The following is a 16,278-nucleotide window of genomic DNA, read 5'->3' as shown; positions in this document are numbered from 1 at the left end:
TAGTACTGAATTTTTAAAATAATATTACATTTCAGTTTGCAACATTCTAGAACATGACAATTTCAAATACAAATTACTTCTGAAATATTGAGTTTTTAGAAAATGTCAAATTTTGTTGAAAAGTGGTGTAATGAGATCTTTTCAATGAACTTGGTCACTTTCAAAACAAATTTGAGCATCCTGGAATTTTGAAATGCAGATGGTCTTAAGACATTATGAATTATGAATATTTCTTTAAATAAATTATTTTCAGATGAACACACTGTATTATGTTCATCTGAAAATTACACAATGAGTAATAAAGTTGTATGAAATGTCATGGGTAAGAATTTAGTCATTTTATGTAACTGTGGTATATGTTTTATAGATATAATGGGAAAAAATGTATTTATGGAGTATAGCTGTAGCAAGTGGAACCGTCTCACCTTGCTATGTCTCAGACTTCCTCAGTCTGGGGCTGAAACAAGCTCGCTGATGCCCATATTCTTATCCTGCACAACCACTGTCTCTCCCTCTCTGCCTTCAGCCACACATCCCCCACCCTCTCTCCCACCTGCTGCCTCCTTACTACCTCCACCCACTCCACCCGACACAGCCCCTTGCCCCAGTCAAGCAGTAGTGTTACAACAACATAGTCAACTGGGACAATGTAACCATACATGTTAGGCCCAAGTGTTGTAAGAGCCCAAGATTTGCCAATTGAACACTATGATACACACAATTAATACACATGACAGTACACTTGTATATTTCATTTTTGTAGACAATCTTTCAATTCTTATATTACTTCAAAGTATTGCATTGGTGCCACTCGCTATGTTGATACACACACACACACACACACACACACACACACACACACACACACACACACACACACACTCACACACAATGTACCTGCCCAAAAAATTAATATTATACCTATTTTTAAATTATGTCGTCTACTGATTCTCTACATTTCTATAATACAAGAGAAACAAAATAAACAAAAAGAAATGAAAACTTTTATCTTCACTTCATTTTTTGCTAGCTCCAGTCATCTGTGGTATTGCTGTTCACCACCACCACCACCACCACCACCACCATCATCTGCAAATTCTTCCTTGCTGGTACTCCTCCCAAAGTATGTCACTTTTGATCCATCGTGGCATTGGACATGTAGCACTTCTTCAATCCTTTCTTGATAGGCTCACTTGAGTTTCTGCTCCAGACACTAAAGATCCACTGGCCCAGCATAGATATTTAGGGTTTCTTTAACTTCCTACTGGAGTGAGAGTCTGGTCTCCTTGAAGAACGCACTCACTGTAAATATGTCACAGGTGGACCTTAAAAGGTTGGTTCACTACAACATCCGTTGCTTGAAGTTGTGAGGTCAAGCCACCAGGAACTATTTCTAAGTTTTTGTTCTTTGCCCTCAGATCCTTAATGTCGTGGGTGAAATATGCCTGAAAGAATCAAGCACCAACATTTCCTTTCTGTTAATCACACTCGGCAGGACAAGAATTACACACAAACTAACGTGTAACACTAACTCGCATGCACGCCTTCGAAAGTCCCTGTCTTCTGTTCCAGACAACCTTCAACCAATCTAGTATCAGTTCATTTGTCATCCATTCCTTTCCTTGGCCTTAGGTAAGTCCTGCAGGCAATTTTTCTTTCAGTGTCATTTTTCTGTGAAGAATCACAAATGAGGGGAGCTTCCTTTCAACTGCTACTGCTCCCAGCACTGCTGTTAGTCTGGCCTTTCCACTGGCAGAACATTTTATAAGAACACGTTTTATGCCCTTCACATCAACAGTAACATCTGATGGCATATCAAAATACACAGGCATCTGATCAGTATTGCCCATATTGCCTAGCAAACAGTCATACCATTTCCTTAGATTGATGATTACATGATGCTGATATGTAAGTAACTGTTAATCATGTGGAGCGTTGTTCTGCGTTGTAATGTAAGCCCTGCCTTTTTCATCATCCTCAAGCACCAGCCAGTACTTGCTTTGAATTTCATGATGCATGCGGTTGAAAAACTCTTCTATCTCTCCAGTACCTTTATTTTGATAATTTCTTGAGTAATCAAGAAGCCTTCATTGGATGTGTCTTATACATACTGAGCAACCTCTTAGGTTGAGGTTAGGAAAGGACCTAATCACACAGCTTAAATTGGTGCTAGTGAAATGGACATCTGTTTTGGTTGCCACAAATATTTGGCTGTTTCTTCTGAATATGTTACAGTTTCCAAGTTTGTGGTTATGGTGAAATCTGAGAATGAAAGCTTTTTTTCCAAATACATAGCACATTTTGTCTCTCTATTGACATGAGAATGTGCCAATAATCCTTCGTCTTGTGCTTCCAGACATGTTGTCTGCATGCTACTCTCTCACTGGCTGTGTAGAACCAGCAATTGACACACTCCTTTTGTTCCCATCACACTCCACAGTGAGCGTGGATAATATTGCTACGTGAAATATGTAAACATGGCACTGGCCCCTATCCAGAATTTTACCATCTCCTGCAGAAATGTATACTATTGATGAGTATTTCTATAATTTTGAAGTCATTTAAATTCTAACTACAAATAGGTCCAGGCAATTTGCAGTTTAAACATAGTAAATATACATAAAAAGCCATGCCCATGGTATGTGGTATACATTTCCATGGTTGGCAGGATGACCAAATTTGCCACCCACTCACCACTCCCCTCCTCACATTTGTCCTAGTTCTTAGCCAAGCTGATGTCATTCTTCCCCATCCAAACCTTCCAAATGCTTCAAAACAAATACACATGTGACCTCAATTGCTGTAGCTTCATTTTTAAATGTAAGATGATCCCTACATTAATCTAGTACACATTGTTAAAATGTTCATCTCTTCTCCAACAATTTAATCTGCAAATAACGGTGAACCTGTATTCTCAGAATCACTTTATAACTGAATAATGTGGTATATTACAACCTATATTTGCCAACTGTCCCATTTGCATATAAACCTGTATGAAGAATGTACCAAATTTTTTTACAGAACAGCTGTTCTAAACATCAACTGATCTTGCTTTGTACTGTGAGGCTTTGAGATTAGGGAGCTATAAGGGAGGGTCTTGCTGTTCCTTCTCACCAAAAGTATCTCTTAACCACTGGAAGTGACCAAGCACTATAGTTGATTAAGGACTACTAAGACATAGGTCAAGGTGAATTGCTGTTTCTTGGTGTCATTCCCAATTTGGTATTCCTTCTTCCTTCTCTCTTAATTTATGCTTAGGTATAGTATTAGAAACATAGGAAAATTTTTTAACTTGGAAATAATTCCCGTATCATTATATTCATTAAGCTGACACAAAATTTTCAGTACCTGTGCGAAGTTGTCAAATCGTTGTCCTTCATACAGACAAGAGCCATTGTTCTTGCAGATTGCTTCTGATGGGCAGCAAGATGGGGGACTAGGGACAAATGCTGATGTGTCCCATTCAAGACAGTGAGGGTCTATTAAGTCCAGCCCAAATTCTGTGGGACACTGGATAGGAGCACATTGTACACCTGTTGCTTCACAGATACAAAATGCTTCACATCCATCATGAAATTCTTCGTTGATTTCATAGTTATTACCCTTGTATTGACATGTACCTGTAAAATTAGCTGTTGGGAGAGAAAAAAAATCATGTTAGAGAACTGAAATAAAATTTGCAATTGAATATGCGGATAAGTGAAAAACATGATGCCCCAAACATTTAGCAATTGAACAAACCATTTTTTAAATTTCCAAATCACAATAGCTTAAGGATGTAGGGATATATTAAAAAACTATCTCATTATAGAAAACAGATTGACCTACATTTGCTGCTGTAATACTACCTCGAAAGCTTCCAAGAGATATCAACAGATTTTACTTTTTAATTTGCATTGAGTAGCCCCACATCTGACCTATTAATGATCTTCTGGAGTCATAATATGAGTATGTTACTAATAATTCAATGTACATTCACACTATCTACTTCATGTGCCACATACATTTTGTGCAGTATTATTTTTATTGCGAATAGAACCATTAAATTACTGGACTTTGTAGTTTAATATTGATTACTATTCAGTGAGCATGTGTAATATAATTTATGACAGGAAGAGATTCTACAATCTTTCATAAAAGCATATATGCCTCTTTATAACTCTTAACTTTGCAAGCATATCATACTGAACACAATCTCTTCTGAGTGCTAAATGATTTTAACAAATTCCTGTCATATAAACGTAATACACATGAGCTTATGCTACCTTATGTAAGAGTATTAAGCTGTATATTAGTTGTAGGTACGTTTACAGAAGATGAATTTTATCCATAGTGGAAGAGACTGACTTTGTAGAGTGTAGTTAAAATAATCTGTCTTCTTTTTGCATGGAAACTTAAGGTGTTTTAATTTTGGTAGGACTTTTAATGTACATAGTTTTGAACTGTTCTTATGTTTTATATTTTGGGACATTTTGGTTTAAGATGCAAGAAATTAGTTGGAAGTGACTGCTGAATGTTAGTGATATATGTTTTTCAGTCAGTCTGATGGACTTCGGAATCTTTCCAAGTGCAATTAATGTTGCAGTGCTTCATTCATTTTTGGGTACTGTGTCAAATAATGTTGTGGAAGCTGCACAGTGCTTCCATGAGAGAGCTGCTCTTTGTCTTCAGATGCTTAATGACCTCTTGCTGCAGTGGTTAGCCAATATATATGCTGGCTTGCTAGAAAAGAGCAAGCACCAAGGGGTGGGGCTATAATGTCATCAAAGATGTACCATGGAGTATGGTGACATCCAGTGCCCCTGCCAGAGAAATGGGCCAAGGCCCTCATATGTACGATGCAAGAAAAGTGCAGCCACAAATCTTAACCCAGTGTGCATGTGGACAGAGTGTTGGCAACCAGTTTAAGTGTGCAGACTCTGATTCCCCATCTGTGTTGACTGCGGTTCATTTCTCTGGGCCTAACAATGCCCTAATAATGCCAATGCTGGTTGCCATTCCTTGCTGAGCTGAAACCCCTTGTCTCTATTAATCATACTTCTTTAAAGATGATGTCCCAGTTTATGAAAGGATCCATGTCTCTCCATAGTTCATGGTATGTCCCAAGTCAAGACAGTGTTCAGCAACAGCAGACTTTTCTGACTGATACAGTCTGTCGTGATGGCTATGTTCAGTGCATCTATCCTTAACAGTGCAACATGTCTGGCCAATGCATGATTTCCCACACTGTCACAGGATCTTATATATCCCTAATCTCTGTAGACCTACATTGTCTTTAACAGAACCCAGCATCATCTGTGCTTACAATGGAGGCTGAATGACACATTTTGTTTGATGTTTCTTGAACAGCCTGCCAATCTTAAAGGACATACCACCAACATGAGGTAGAAAAACCATCCTCCTGAAGTTCTCCATTTCTACTGGCTGTTCTTGATATTTAATGCCTGCAGGCTGAAATGCATTACAAATCTGTTTATCAAAGTACCTGTTCTGTACAAACACAAAGTGAGGATGGTTAAGCTCTGCTGTAAGCTGAGACAACTCTTGCCTTATGAACAAGAGTTTGTAATATGCCTCTGCATTGAGTGTAGTAGTGATGATCGAACTAATGTCGTATTTCTTTCGCATCACAGTGTCATGAACGATGAGATAAGGGATGTTTTAAGCTGATCCTTTTAATATACTAAGTTACTAATGTAATGAATCTCTTCATAGTGTCAGCTACATAGCAAGTAACAGTGTTCATTTTTAAAGCACATGAAAAGCAGTAATGTATTGTGAACAGGTCTCTGTATTTTTGGATGTGGGTAACTAATTTGTTTTGAAAAATACTAATATAGTGAAGTAAATATTAAGCTATGAATATGAAATAAACAGCAGCTATTTATTATAAATCGTGAAGCAGTAACTGATTCTTTTATCAGGGTAACAGCTTTTATTGCAGTTTAGTCAGTTAAATTTAGCTAGGATAAGTATGAATAAGAAGCACCTTCTGCTGAACAAAAACATCGGCTTCCACACTAAGAAGAGTTTTATATAAGAGTGTCCTGAGATATGGATGTGTAACATGGACATTGGCAAAGGAGGAGAAAGCTCATCCTCTAAGATGTGGAAGTGTGATTCTGGAGGAGAATCACAAGACCTAGCTGGACTGATGAAAACAAATGAGATGGTTTTGCAAGAAATAGGGGAGAAGAAAAGAACTACTGAAGTAAGACAGTATAAAGCAAAACTCACTGGACACTTAATTAGAGTCAATATTCTTTCACAAAAATTTTGAAAAGCAAGATCATATGGAAGAACCAAGAACATCCTAATTAAACAATATGTTCAGCGAGAGGGGATACATGTAGATAGATCATAACATTAAGTGGAGAGCCTACTGCCTATAATTAATAAAGTACTTTAGTTCAGCTACATATGTGCTACATATGGTTACTGCTCTAAGTGATTTAAAAATGAGGAAACTAGTTTATTCTGCATATTTCCATTTAGTTTATAAGTTACAGAGTTATGTTTCAAGAAACTCAACAAACTTGGATACTTCTTTCAGAAACACGTTATAAGTGTTATACATGGTGTTAATTCTAGAACATACAGCAGAAATATCTTCGAGAAACTTAGTATTTCAACAAATATTTCACAATATTAATGTTCATTAACATCTTTTGTCATTACCAGTATTTCTCAAAAACAGCCTCTACAAAGACTTCAAGGGGTTAACAGTAATGCAGAAAGGAGACAGATGTATGGCAACAAATGTATGCAACAATCTGCTGGAGCATGTTAAGTGTCAGCCAGATACCGTAATGTATAGGAGTTTAAGACTGAATTAAAGAAATTTCAATTAGGCAATTCCTTCTTCTCTGTTGCAGAGTATCTGCACAGAAACTCTTAATTTAAATGTTTTAGATTCCTTTATAATTTTTATTAAGACTGTAATGCAATAGTCTTTCATAACATTGTTGCATTGTTTTGTTGCACTTAAATTAAATTTAGATCCCAAAGACTTCTCTCCACAGTATCTTTGAAATATGACTCATGTAGTGTAATGCACTTAGCCCAAAAAATACTTCTCCTCTCACATTCCATGGAATGCCTAGTGTCAGTGGAAAATGTCAGTTTGTTTCTTGGTACAAGCAAATTTATTTTATTTATTTATATATTTTGTTCCAGTGAGCCAGGCTGTGAATATGTCACAGGACATGGAATTAATCAGCTTTACAAGGTTGTTGTATTTACATCCTATGTTATTATGTAAATAGTACTACTCAGTTTCATAGTAAGCTATCAACCTAACTTCTACTCAGAAAAATAAAGGATTGTGCTGTGCTTTCTCTGTTACTACATTTTGTTCAGTCAAAAATGACGCTAGACTTCTTTGGGAGCTTTCTACTGAGTAGGCACACAAAATTCCACTAAAAATTAATTGTAATGAGAAACAAACCAACATTTTCTGTTGGAAAAAGGGGTCACACAAAATGCATAATTAGTAGTGTCTGCTTTGTTGCAAAAACGAAATTGAAAATGTCTGAACACCAGAGAAAATGCACTCAAATCAGTGTCAACAGAAAATGTTTTCTTTCCATGTTAGTACACTAACAAAATTACTGAATATTAGATGTTATAAATAAATTGCTTGCCTGAATCTGCTTTTCTTATACATTTTATCTTATATGAGGACTGTGCAGGAAGCAACAATCTGAATGCTTAAGCCACTGTTTTTGGGATAAGTTTTCAAGTACCCAACTGTATCATGTCAGTCACCCTTTTTCATTTAACCATTACCAGAAGATCTTAAGTGGGTGAATTGTCAAGTATCCCGTCACATTACATGACTGTCTCACAATTTCCTTTCTAACCTTTTATATTTTGAATTTATTAGAAGAAACCTATTCTCAAATATTTCAGAATTAAACATGCTCCTCTCAAATCTGTTTGGGATAGAGGGATTGTTGCTTAACCATGTCGGAGCAGTCATGATTTTCACTTCAGTTCATTGATTCACTCATCAGGATCCATGGACTCCATCAAGAAGGAATCAAATCACATATCCACAAAAGACAAGGAAATCACATGAACTTAATCCATATGTTGTATTAACAATAAACTGTCACTATACCGCTTGCTTCATGCTTATGACAGCTAAATTTAATTGAGTAAATTAAAAAGAAAACTGCTACACTTAAAAATAATTATTTAACTCAAAATCTTTTTAACATAAAAGATTTTGAAAATGGACTAAAATAGCATAAAATAATTTCTCCTAGTTCCTTACAGATTCCTAATGCCATACATACTCATAGTCCTAATATTTGCGCCAGTGAAATTTTAATAAGTATGATAAAAACTTGTAAAATTTAAAACAAAAAACGTGGGGTGTATGCAATACATAACTGATGCATTAGTAGTGTACCTAAGTAGGTACACTAACAATTTTATTGTACTGCGAATGACAGGAACTGCTGTGGGACTTTTCTCAGTGACAGCTACTGCCTACAGCCCTTACCATTATCTATTGCATGTGCCCCGTGCATTTTGTTTTAAGTTTTATTAGTATTATCATAGCTACTATAAAAATTTGAAAGCACAAATTTTCAGGACTATCTGTTTGGGGCCAGGAATCTATATGGGGTAAGGAGAAATGATTTTATATTTCTGAGTCCATTTTATAAATGTGTTATATTAAAAAAAAATGTTTTACATAAATAATTATTTTCTGCTTTTTAGTATTGTGAGTGCAAAAGTTAACAATCAGTTCCAAATACTTCGACAAGATTACAACAGACATTGTAAATTTAAATTTTATTTTGGTTCTCTTTGCCACACACACACACACACACACACACACACGTGTTACATTGTAACTGTGCATGTCACAGTTCAGCTGAAATCTATTTAAGCTGCGTCTACTGAAGCTAAGTTTGTACCCCTAATTAGCATGCTTTGTCCACAAACATTACAATCTTTAAGCCAGGGGTGCACAGGCTTGTTAGGACTGTGGGCACAAACCCACTACTGTGATTGCAAGTTCAAAAATATTGTGTTGTGAGATAATTTATTATTCTGAATTGGATCCCTCTGCTCTGTTGCTAGCTAGACTGTGCTCAAAACAACCTGCTCTCTCCATTTCAGTAGCATATGAGTAAAAGACGAAAAAATTACAAAAATGAACAGTGAGTGGCAGGCCACCATCAGACCCATGGCAGACTGAATGCAGTGAGTGGGTCACAGTCTGTGCATCCCTGCTTTAACCATCCTCAGTAACCGAAAGAGAATCATTACTTGTAACAGGAGTTGTTGTGTTCATTGGCAGATTTGCAGAAGTTGAATCCTGGGCACTGACAGATGAGGTCTCGTAGTCACCTTCTGTGAGTGTGACATCACAGCGAAGCACTTTGCAACAGGGATCAGTTGGATCAGGCAGCATGACACATTTGTCTGTCACTGCTGACTCCCTATGTACTGGTGATGGACATCTGAAAAGAAGAAATGATGTGTAATTCTTTATCAATATAAAACATGGGATAACTTACATCAATGCAGCATGAAATAAGATAAAAGTCAGCACAGTAATTAAATAGCATGAATTTTACTTGTATACGCGATTTCTGTGTCATATCTGGAAGGGAAAGAAAATGGATCAGAATTATACTGCATTACAAACTGCAATTTGATGTAGATAAGGAAGTGACAGAAGAGTATCTGCACCCTCTCTCCCTCCCTCTCCTTTTTCCACTGTCATGTAGTTTGGTAGTTTGTAGTTGACACCAGTGGCCACTGGAGACCTGTTACTAACAATCTGCCAACCAATGACGACTTGGACATTACAAAAAGGAAACATTTCAGATGGACATCAAACATTTTGCTTCAGGAAAGGTTTGTATATTTCTCATCGCAAATATCAGGGCATTGTCTTGCTGACCGACAGTAACCCAAACCACTGAATCAAACATTTTTCCCTGTTCCCCACTGCAAGAAAGGCAGTTAGGCTGCAGTATCATATGTGGGTGTGTTCAGATAGCTGAGAATGATCAGTTGGGGGTTATTTGTGGGAAGAAACCAAACAGTGAGGTCATCAGTCTCATCAGATTAGGGAAGGATGGGGAAGGAAGTCGGCCATGCCCTTTCAAAGGAATCATCCCAGCATTCACCTGGAGCAGTTTTAGGGAAATCACGGAAAACTTAAATCAGGATGGCTGGACACGGGATTGAACTGTCATCCTCCCAAATGTGAGTTCAGAGAGAATGATTAGTCTTCATGTAATAAGTCTGTTGTACTATGACACTTCAACATGTTTTTCCATTATAATAATGCTTGTGGGGGAACAAATGTATAGATTTATAGAAGAGGGTGATACATTGATTAGGAATTACTGAATCATATAAAGTGGCTTCAGCAGAGGATGACCGCTGCTTTCTCCAGTTGGCCAAGATGAATGTACAAACTAAGCAATAGACTTTATATTTGAGAGCTGCAACTGATGCAACCTTGTTTGAATCAATGGTCTTCTGAGTCTGATGTAGACTTGACTAGTGGCATGCACACCCAGTCATCATTAAAGATGATGAGGAGGTGTGGACTGTGATGAGGTGAGGGGGCAGAAGAACTGTAGAGGCTGTGGAGGGTGCAGGGACAGTGGACTAGCAGAGACTGAAGATAGGAGATTGTGGGAGGGAAGGATGTGCTACCAGGATAATTCCCACCTATGTAGTTCAGAAAGCTGGTGCTGGAGGGATGCAGATGGCACAAATTGTGAAGCAGCCATTGAATTTGAAAATGATGTGCTCAGCAGTTTGTTGAGCCACTAACTTTGTCCTTGGCCACAGTTTGGCAGTGGCCATTCATTCTGGTGGGCAGCTGGTTGGTTTCCACACTGACATAAAAAGCTGTGCTGTGGTTGCAGCAGAATAGGAATATAATGTGACTGCTTTCACAGATGGCTCTGTATCTGGTGGGGTGGGATACGTCTGTGGCAGGACTGTAGTAGAAGTGCTGTGTGGATGAATCAGGCCAGTGTTCCACCTGGAATTTCCACATAAGTATGTCCCCTGTGAGAAGGGATTGGGAGTGTGAGTAGCATAGGCAGGAACTGGACTTGTGTGGGTTGAATAGGTGATGTAATACCACTCTAGTAGCAGTGGAAAAGATCTCAGGTAGGATATCCCTCATTTCTGGGCCTCATGATAGATAGTCAGAGGTCTGGTGAAGGGTGAGATTCAGTTACTCCAGTGCATGGTAGTATGGGTGATGAGAGTAGGCTCCTTTGTAACTGATTACGGGGAATGGTTGAAGTATTAGGTGTGAGTGAGGATATGGCATGGGAAATTGTTTGGGGACCAGGTAAGAGGAGTAATGCCTATCTGTGAAGGCTCCCTTGAGACCTTCGGCATATTGGACCAGGGAATTCTTGTCATTGCAGATAAGCCATCCATGGGTGGCCGGGCTGTACTGGAGTGACTTTTTGGTGTGGATGGGGGTGATGGCTGTCAAAATGCCAGTACAGTTGGTGATTAGTGGGTTTAATATGGGCAGAGGTGTATATGGAACCATCAGAGACGTGGAGGTCAATGTCCATGAAGGTGGCACATTGGTTTGAAGAGGACAAGGTGAAACAGGTAACAGAGATGGTGTTAAGGTTGTGGAGGAATGAATATAGGGTCTCTTGGCCATGAGTCTAGATTGTGAAGATGTCACCAATGAATCTGAATCAGATGAGGGGTTTGGGGTTTTTGGGAGCTGAAGAATGTTTCTTCTAGATGGTTCAAAATCAGACTTCATTGTTACCTGAGAGATGCTGTGTTCCATTGCTCATGTGCTGTTATAACACCACGTTCAAACCCACTTAAATCTTGATAATCTGCCATTGTAGCAGCAATAACCAATCTAACAACTGCGTCAGACACTTGTCTTACATAGGCGTTACCGACCACAGTGCTGTATTCTGCATGTTTACATATCTCTGTATTTGAATACACATGCCTATACCAGTTCCTTTGGTGCTTCAGTGTAAATTCTTAACATAACAGTATAAAATTCACACTGGAGTTTGGGGGTAATTGCCTAAACTACTTAGATCTAACCATAGACATCAGTGACCATATTCATACTTTCAAGATCTATAGGAAACGTAACACCACAGATACAATAATAACAGTCAATTCTCAACACCCAGTGACCCATAAACATGCTGCTTTTCATTCTATGATACATCACCTAATATCCATCCCCATGTGTAAAGCCAACTTCCAAATGGAATTAAATGCCATCAAACAATGGCTATCCTCCTACTTTAGTGGGCTCCATAATGCACAAAAAGTATAAACAACAGGTGTTCTCTCTTCTTTACACTGCCCTTAACCCACCACCTCAAGAATGTAATAAGTGGTGCTCAATTCCATAGATAGGAAAAGTCTCACTGGATGTAACCCGAAAGCTTAAATCCAGGAATGTAAAAACATCATTTTATGTGCACAAACTGTTGGATGCCTTTTGCTCAATGGGAAAGACAGCACTTCAGCTTTGGAGAAGAACAGAGAGTATAAAATTAGTTTCAACTGTGGCAAATTCAATGTAGGTCAGTCTGGAAGGACAATATCTATCTGCCTGAAGGAACACCACACAAGTTGGAAACTTAGAAAAGGAGACTCTACTTTTGGAGATCGCATGCTTAAAGAAGGCCATGGTCACAAGGTGAAACATGAAGCATTACATCACAGCCAGAAAGGAAGGAAGATGAACTGTCCTGAAATTGAGGAAATTAATAAACACATTTCCATCAACCCAAGTCCAGTACTGAAAGTTCTCTTACTCACCACTTTTAACTGCAAATACTGCTCTTAAGTCCATCCAGGCCATGTTATAAATTACCCCTCTTACTCACATGATCCATTTCCTTTATTTCAGTTATTATGAATTCTCTTGTTGTGTTAAAACAAATAAATAAATTTACTCTGTATGATCACAGCTGCATCACTGACCTGCTTAATATCATTATTGTATCTTATCTGTTTGTAATTTATGTTCTATTAAAGACAAGATTATTTTGTTCAGCTTGTTGTTCAATTATGTTGTTCTATGTACAACTGTTGTAATTTGTCTATAATTCATTAGTTAATGTGCCACACATTTTATTTTAGTTAAATAATCTTACATTGCATTTACACTGAATAACCTCATTTCTTTTATTCTTATTATAACATTAACATATTCACCTCTGGAAATGGAAATACTCTGTACATGTACTAGCTTAAATTCTCTGATGCAACAAAATTACCCCACATCACATACCACACCTTATACTTAGCTTTGTACCTGCTGACAGTGTAACAGCCAAAACCGGTTTGTGTAACATGTAATTAAATATTGTGGAATATTATGCCAGTGTCAGGTGTGTTTCATTCAGAACGAAACTGGAGAAGATTTACAAGATCTGTTGAGTGGAATTAACAGTCTAATGAGTGCAGAATATGGATTGAGAGCAAACTGTAGGAAGACAATGCTAATGAGAAGTAGCAGAAATGAGAGTAGTGTGAAACTTAACACCAAACTTGGTGATCACGAGGTAGACAAAGTTAAGGAATTCCACTACCTTGGAAGCAAAACAACCCATGATGGATGAAGCACGGAGAGCATAAAAAGCAGATGGGCACAGGCAAAGAGGGCATTTCTGTCCAAGAGAAATATGCTGGTATCAAACATAGGCCTTAATTTGAGGAAGAAATTTCTGATAATGTATGTTTGGAGCAGAGCATTGCCTGGTAGTGACTCATGGACAGTGGGAAAACCAGAACAGAGGAGAGTTAAAGTGTCTGATGTGTGGCACTACAGAAGAATGCTGAAAACTGGGTGGACTGATATGATTAAGAATTATGAGGTCTCTACAGAATCAGCAAAGAAAGGAAAATATAGAAAACACAAGATGAAGATACTGGGCGACGGGACATCTGTTAAAACATCAGAGAATAACTTCCATGGTACTCAAGGAAGCTGCAGATGGTAAGAACAGTAGAGGAAGATAGATATTGGAACACATCCAGGAAATAACTGAGGATGTAGGTTGCAAGTCTTTTCTGAAAGTATTTGTATAGAGTGTAGCCATGTATGGAACTGAAACATGAACGATTAACAGTTAAACTAGTGAGTCTGTTGAGTCAACAAACCTCACAGTAGTTTGTAAATGTACAGTGTGTACTAAGATTTCAAATGCTAAGCCAATATTTTGTACATAAAAAATAAAGTATAGTACCCATTTTAGTTGGAGAAGACTGCTATATTATGTACACTCATGCTCATAAATTAAAGATAATGCTGATACGTGGTGAAACAATGCTCTGGTGGGCGGTTTGTTGGTTTAAATCACCTCAGAGTATGACTATGCGGTGCATTTGATCTGCGGTCGTTGCACGGTGGTGCTGGCAGCAGTTCACATACACAGAGGTGTGTCGGTGCATGTCAGAGTACGGTGCAGCAAGTAAGTGTACAGACGTTTTCAGATGTGCTAATGATGACTGTGTGCTGAAAATGGCTCAAAGAAATATTGATGACGTTATGAGGGGTAGAATACTAGGGCAACTGGGGGCTGGTCAAACACAGAAGGTCATAGCACGAGCCCTCCGTGTGCCACAAAGTGTGATCTCAAGATTATGGCAATGATTCCAGCAGACAGGAAACATGTCCAGGCGCTACAGTACGGGACGTCCACAGTGTACAACACCACAAGAAGACCAATATCTCACCATCAGTACCCGCAGATGGCCACAAAGTACTGCAGGTAGCCTTGCTTGGGACCTTACCGCAGCCACTGGAACAGTGGTCTACAGACACACAGTCTACAGATGACTAAACAGACATGGTTTATTCGCCTGGAGACCTGCAAGGTGAATTCCACCGACCCCTGGTCACAGGAGAGCCCGTAAATCCTGGTGTCAGGAACACAGTACATGGTCATTGGAACAGTGGTCCCATGTTGTGTTCACAGACGAGTCCAGGAGTAGCCTGAACAGTGATTCTCACCGGGTTTTCATCTGGCGTGAATCAGGAACCAGTTACCAACCCCTTAATGTCATTGAAAGGGACCTGTATGGAAGTCGTGGTTTGATGGTGTGGGATGGGATTATGATTGGCACACGTACACCCCAGCATGTCTTTGACATAGGAATTGTAACAGGTCAGGTGTATTGGGATGTCATTTTGCACCTTTTCACTGGTGCAGTGGGTCCCACCTTTCTCCTGATGGATGATAACACATGGCCCCACCAAGCTGCCATCATGGAGGAGTACCCTGAAACAGAAGATATCAGGAGAATGAAGTGGCCTGCCTGTTCTCCAGACCTAAACCCCCTCAACTATGTCTGGGACGCTCTTGGTCGATGTATCGCTGCATGTCTTCAAACCCCTAGGGCACTTCAGGAGCTCAGACAGGCATTGGTGCAAGAAAGGGAGGCTATACCGCAGCAGCTGCTCGTTTACCTGATCCAGAGTATGCCAACCCATTGGCGGCGGCCTGTGTACGTGTGCGTGGTGATCATATCCTATGTTGTTGTCAGGGTACATGCGCAGGAAACAGAGGTGTTTTGTAGCACATGTGTTTCAGGATGGTTTTCTCAACTTATCTCCAATACCGTGGACTTACAGATCTGTGTCATGTGTGTGTTCCCTATGTGCCGATGCTATTAATGCCAGTTTTGTGTAGTGCCTTGTTGTGTGGCACGACATTCTGCAATTATCCTTAATTTATGAGCATGAGTGTAGTATGTTCCATGGCTCAAAGGTTTCACAGTTTATGTGGAAAACATGCATGAATATGGGCTCAATAATTATGATATTATCCCAAACAGTAATGGGCAATATGCTTCCAGCTGCAGTCCATAGGTGGCATGAAAATATATTGGGTAGGCACAGGAAAATTACCTAATACTTTATGAAATTCCACGATTTTTCCATGATATTTCCTGATTGCCTGAAATTCGCTGATGATTCTCAATATTGCTGGTTTCTCCTGTTTGTGGCCACCCTGCATTACCTCCCAAACTTGTCCACAGACAGATTTCCCATGCCATATCCTTACACACCTTAATCCTCCCCCCCACCCCCAAGAACCAGCTACAAAGGAGTGCCCCTCTTAGCACCAGTATAAGAAAGGACTGTACCAAATGAATTACATCCTTTGCCAGGCAATTTATAATCTATCTTCATGTCTGGAAATGAGAGACATCCTACACAAGTTCTTCACCACCCCTACTACAGTGGTGTTCCATTGCCCATCCAACCCCCAC

General features: G+C 39.0%; 1 protein-coding gene across 4 annotated transcripts in view; it reads right to left on the bottom strand.

The window, feature by feature from the left end:
• Positions 1–16,278, bottom strand: part of LOC124805363 (putative epidermal cell surface receptor) — a 428,974-nt gene that overhangs the window by 112,244 nt on the left and 300,452 nt on the right. For all 4 annotated transcript variants that reach the window (XM_047265922.1, XM_047265913.1, XM_047265930.1 and 1 more), the window contains exons 6-7: positions 9,286–9,479; positions 3,349–3,632 (exon numbers count right to left, since the gene is read on the bottom strand). In XM_047265922.1, coding sequence (XP_047121878.1) covers positions 3,349–3,632; positions 9,286–9,479 — 478 coding nt within the window. The remainder of the gene's footprint in view (positions 1–3,348; positions 3,633–9,285; positions 9,480–16,278) is intronic.

Source organism: Schistocerca piceifrons, chromosome 1 (assembly GCF_021461385.2).
Source record: "Schistocerca piceifrons isolate TAMUIC-IGC-003096 chromosome 1, iqSchPice1.1, whole genome shotgun sequence".
Lineage (NCBI taxonomy): Eukaryota > Metazoa > Arthropoda > Insecta > Orthoptera > Acrididae > Schistocerca > Schistocerca piceifrons.
Note: the sequence above shows the minus strand (reverse complement) of the source record. Positions and strands in the feature narration are given on the sequence as shown.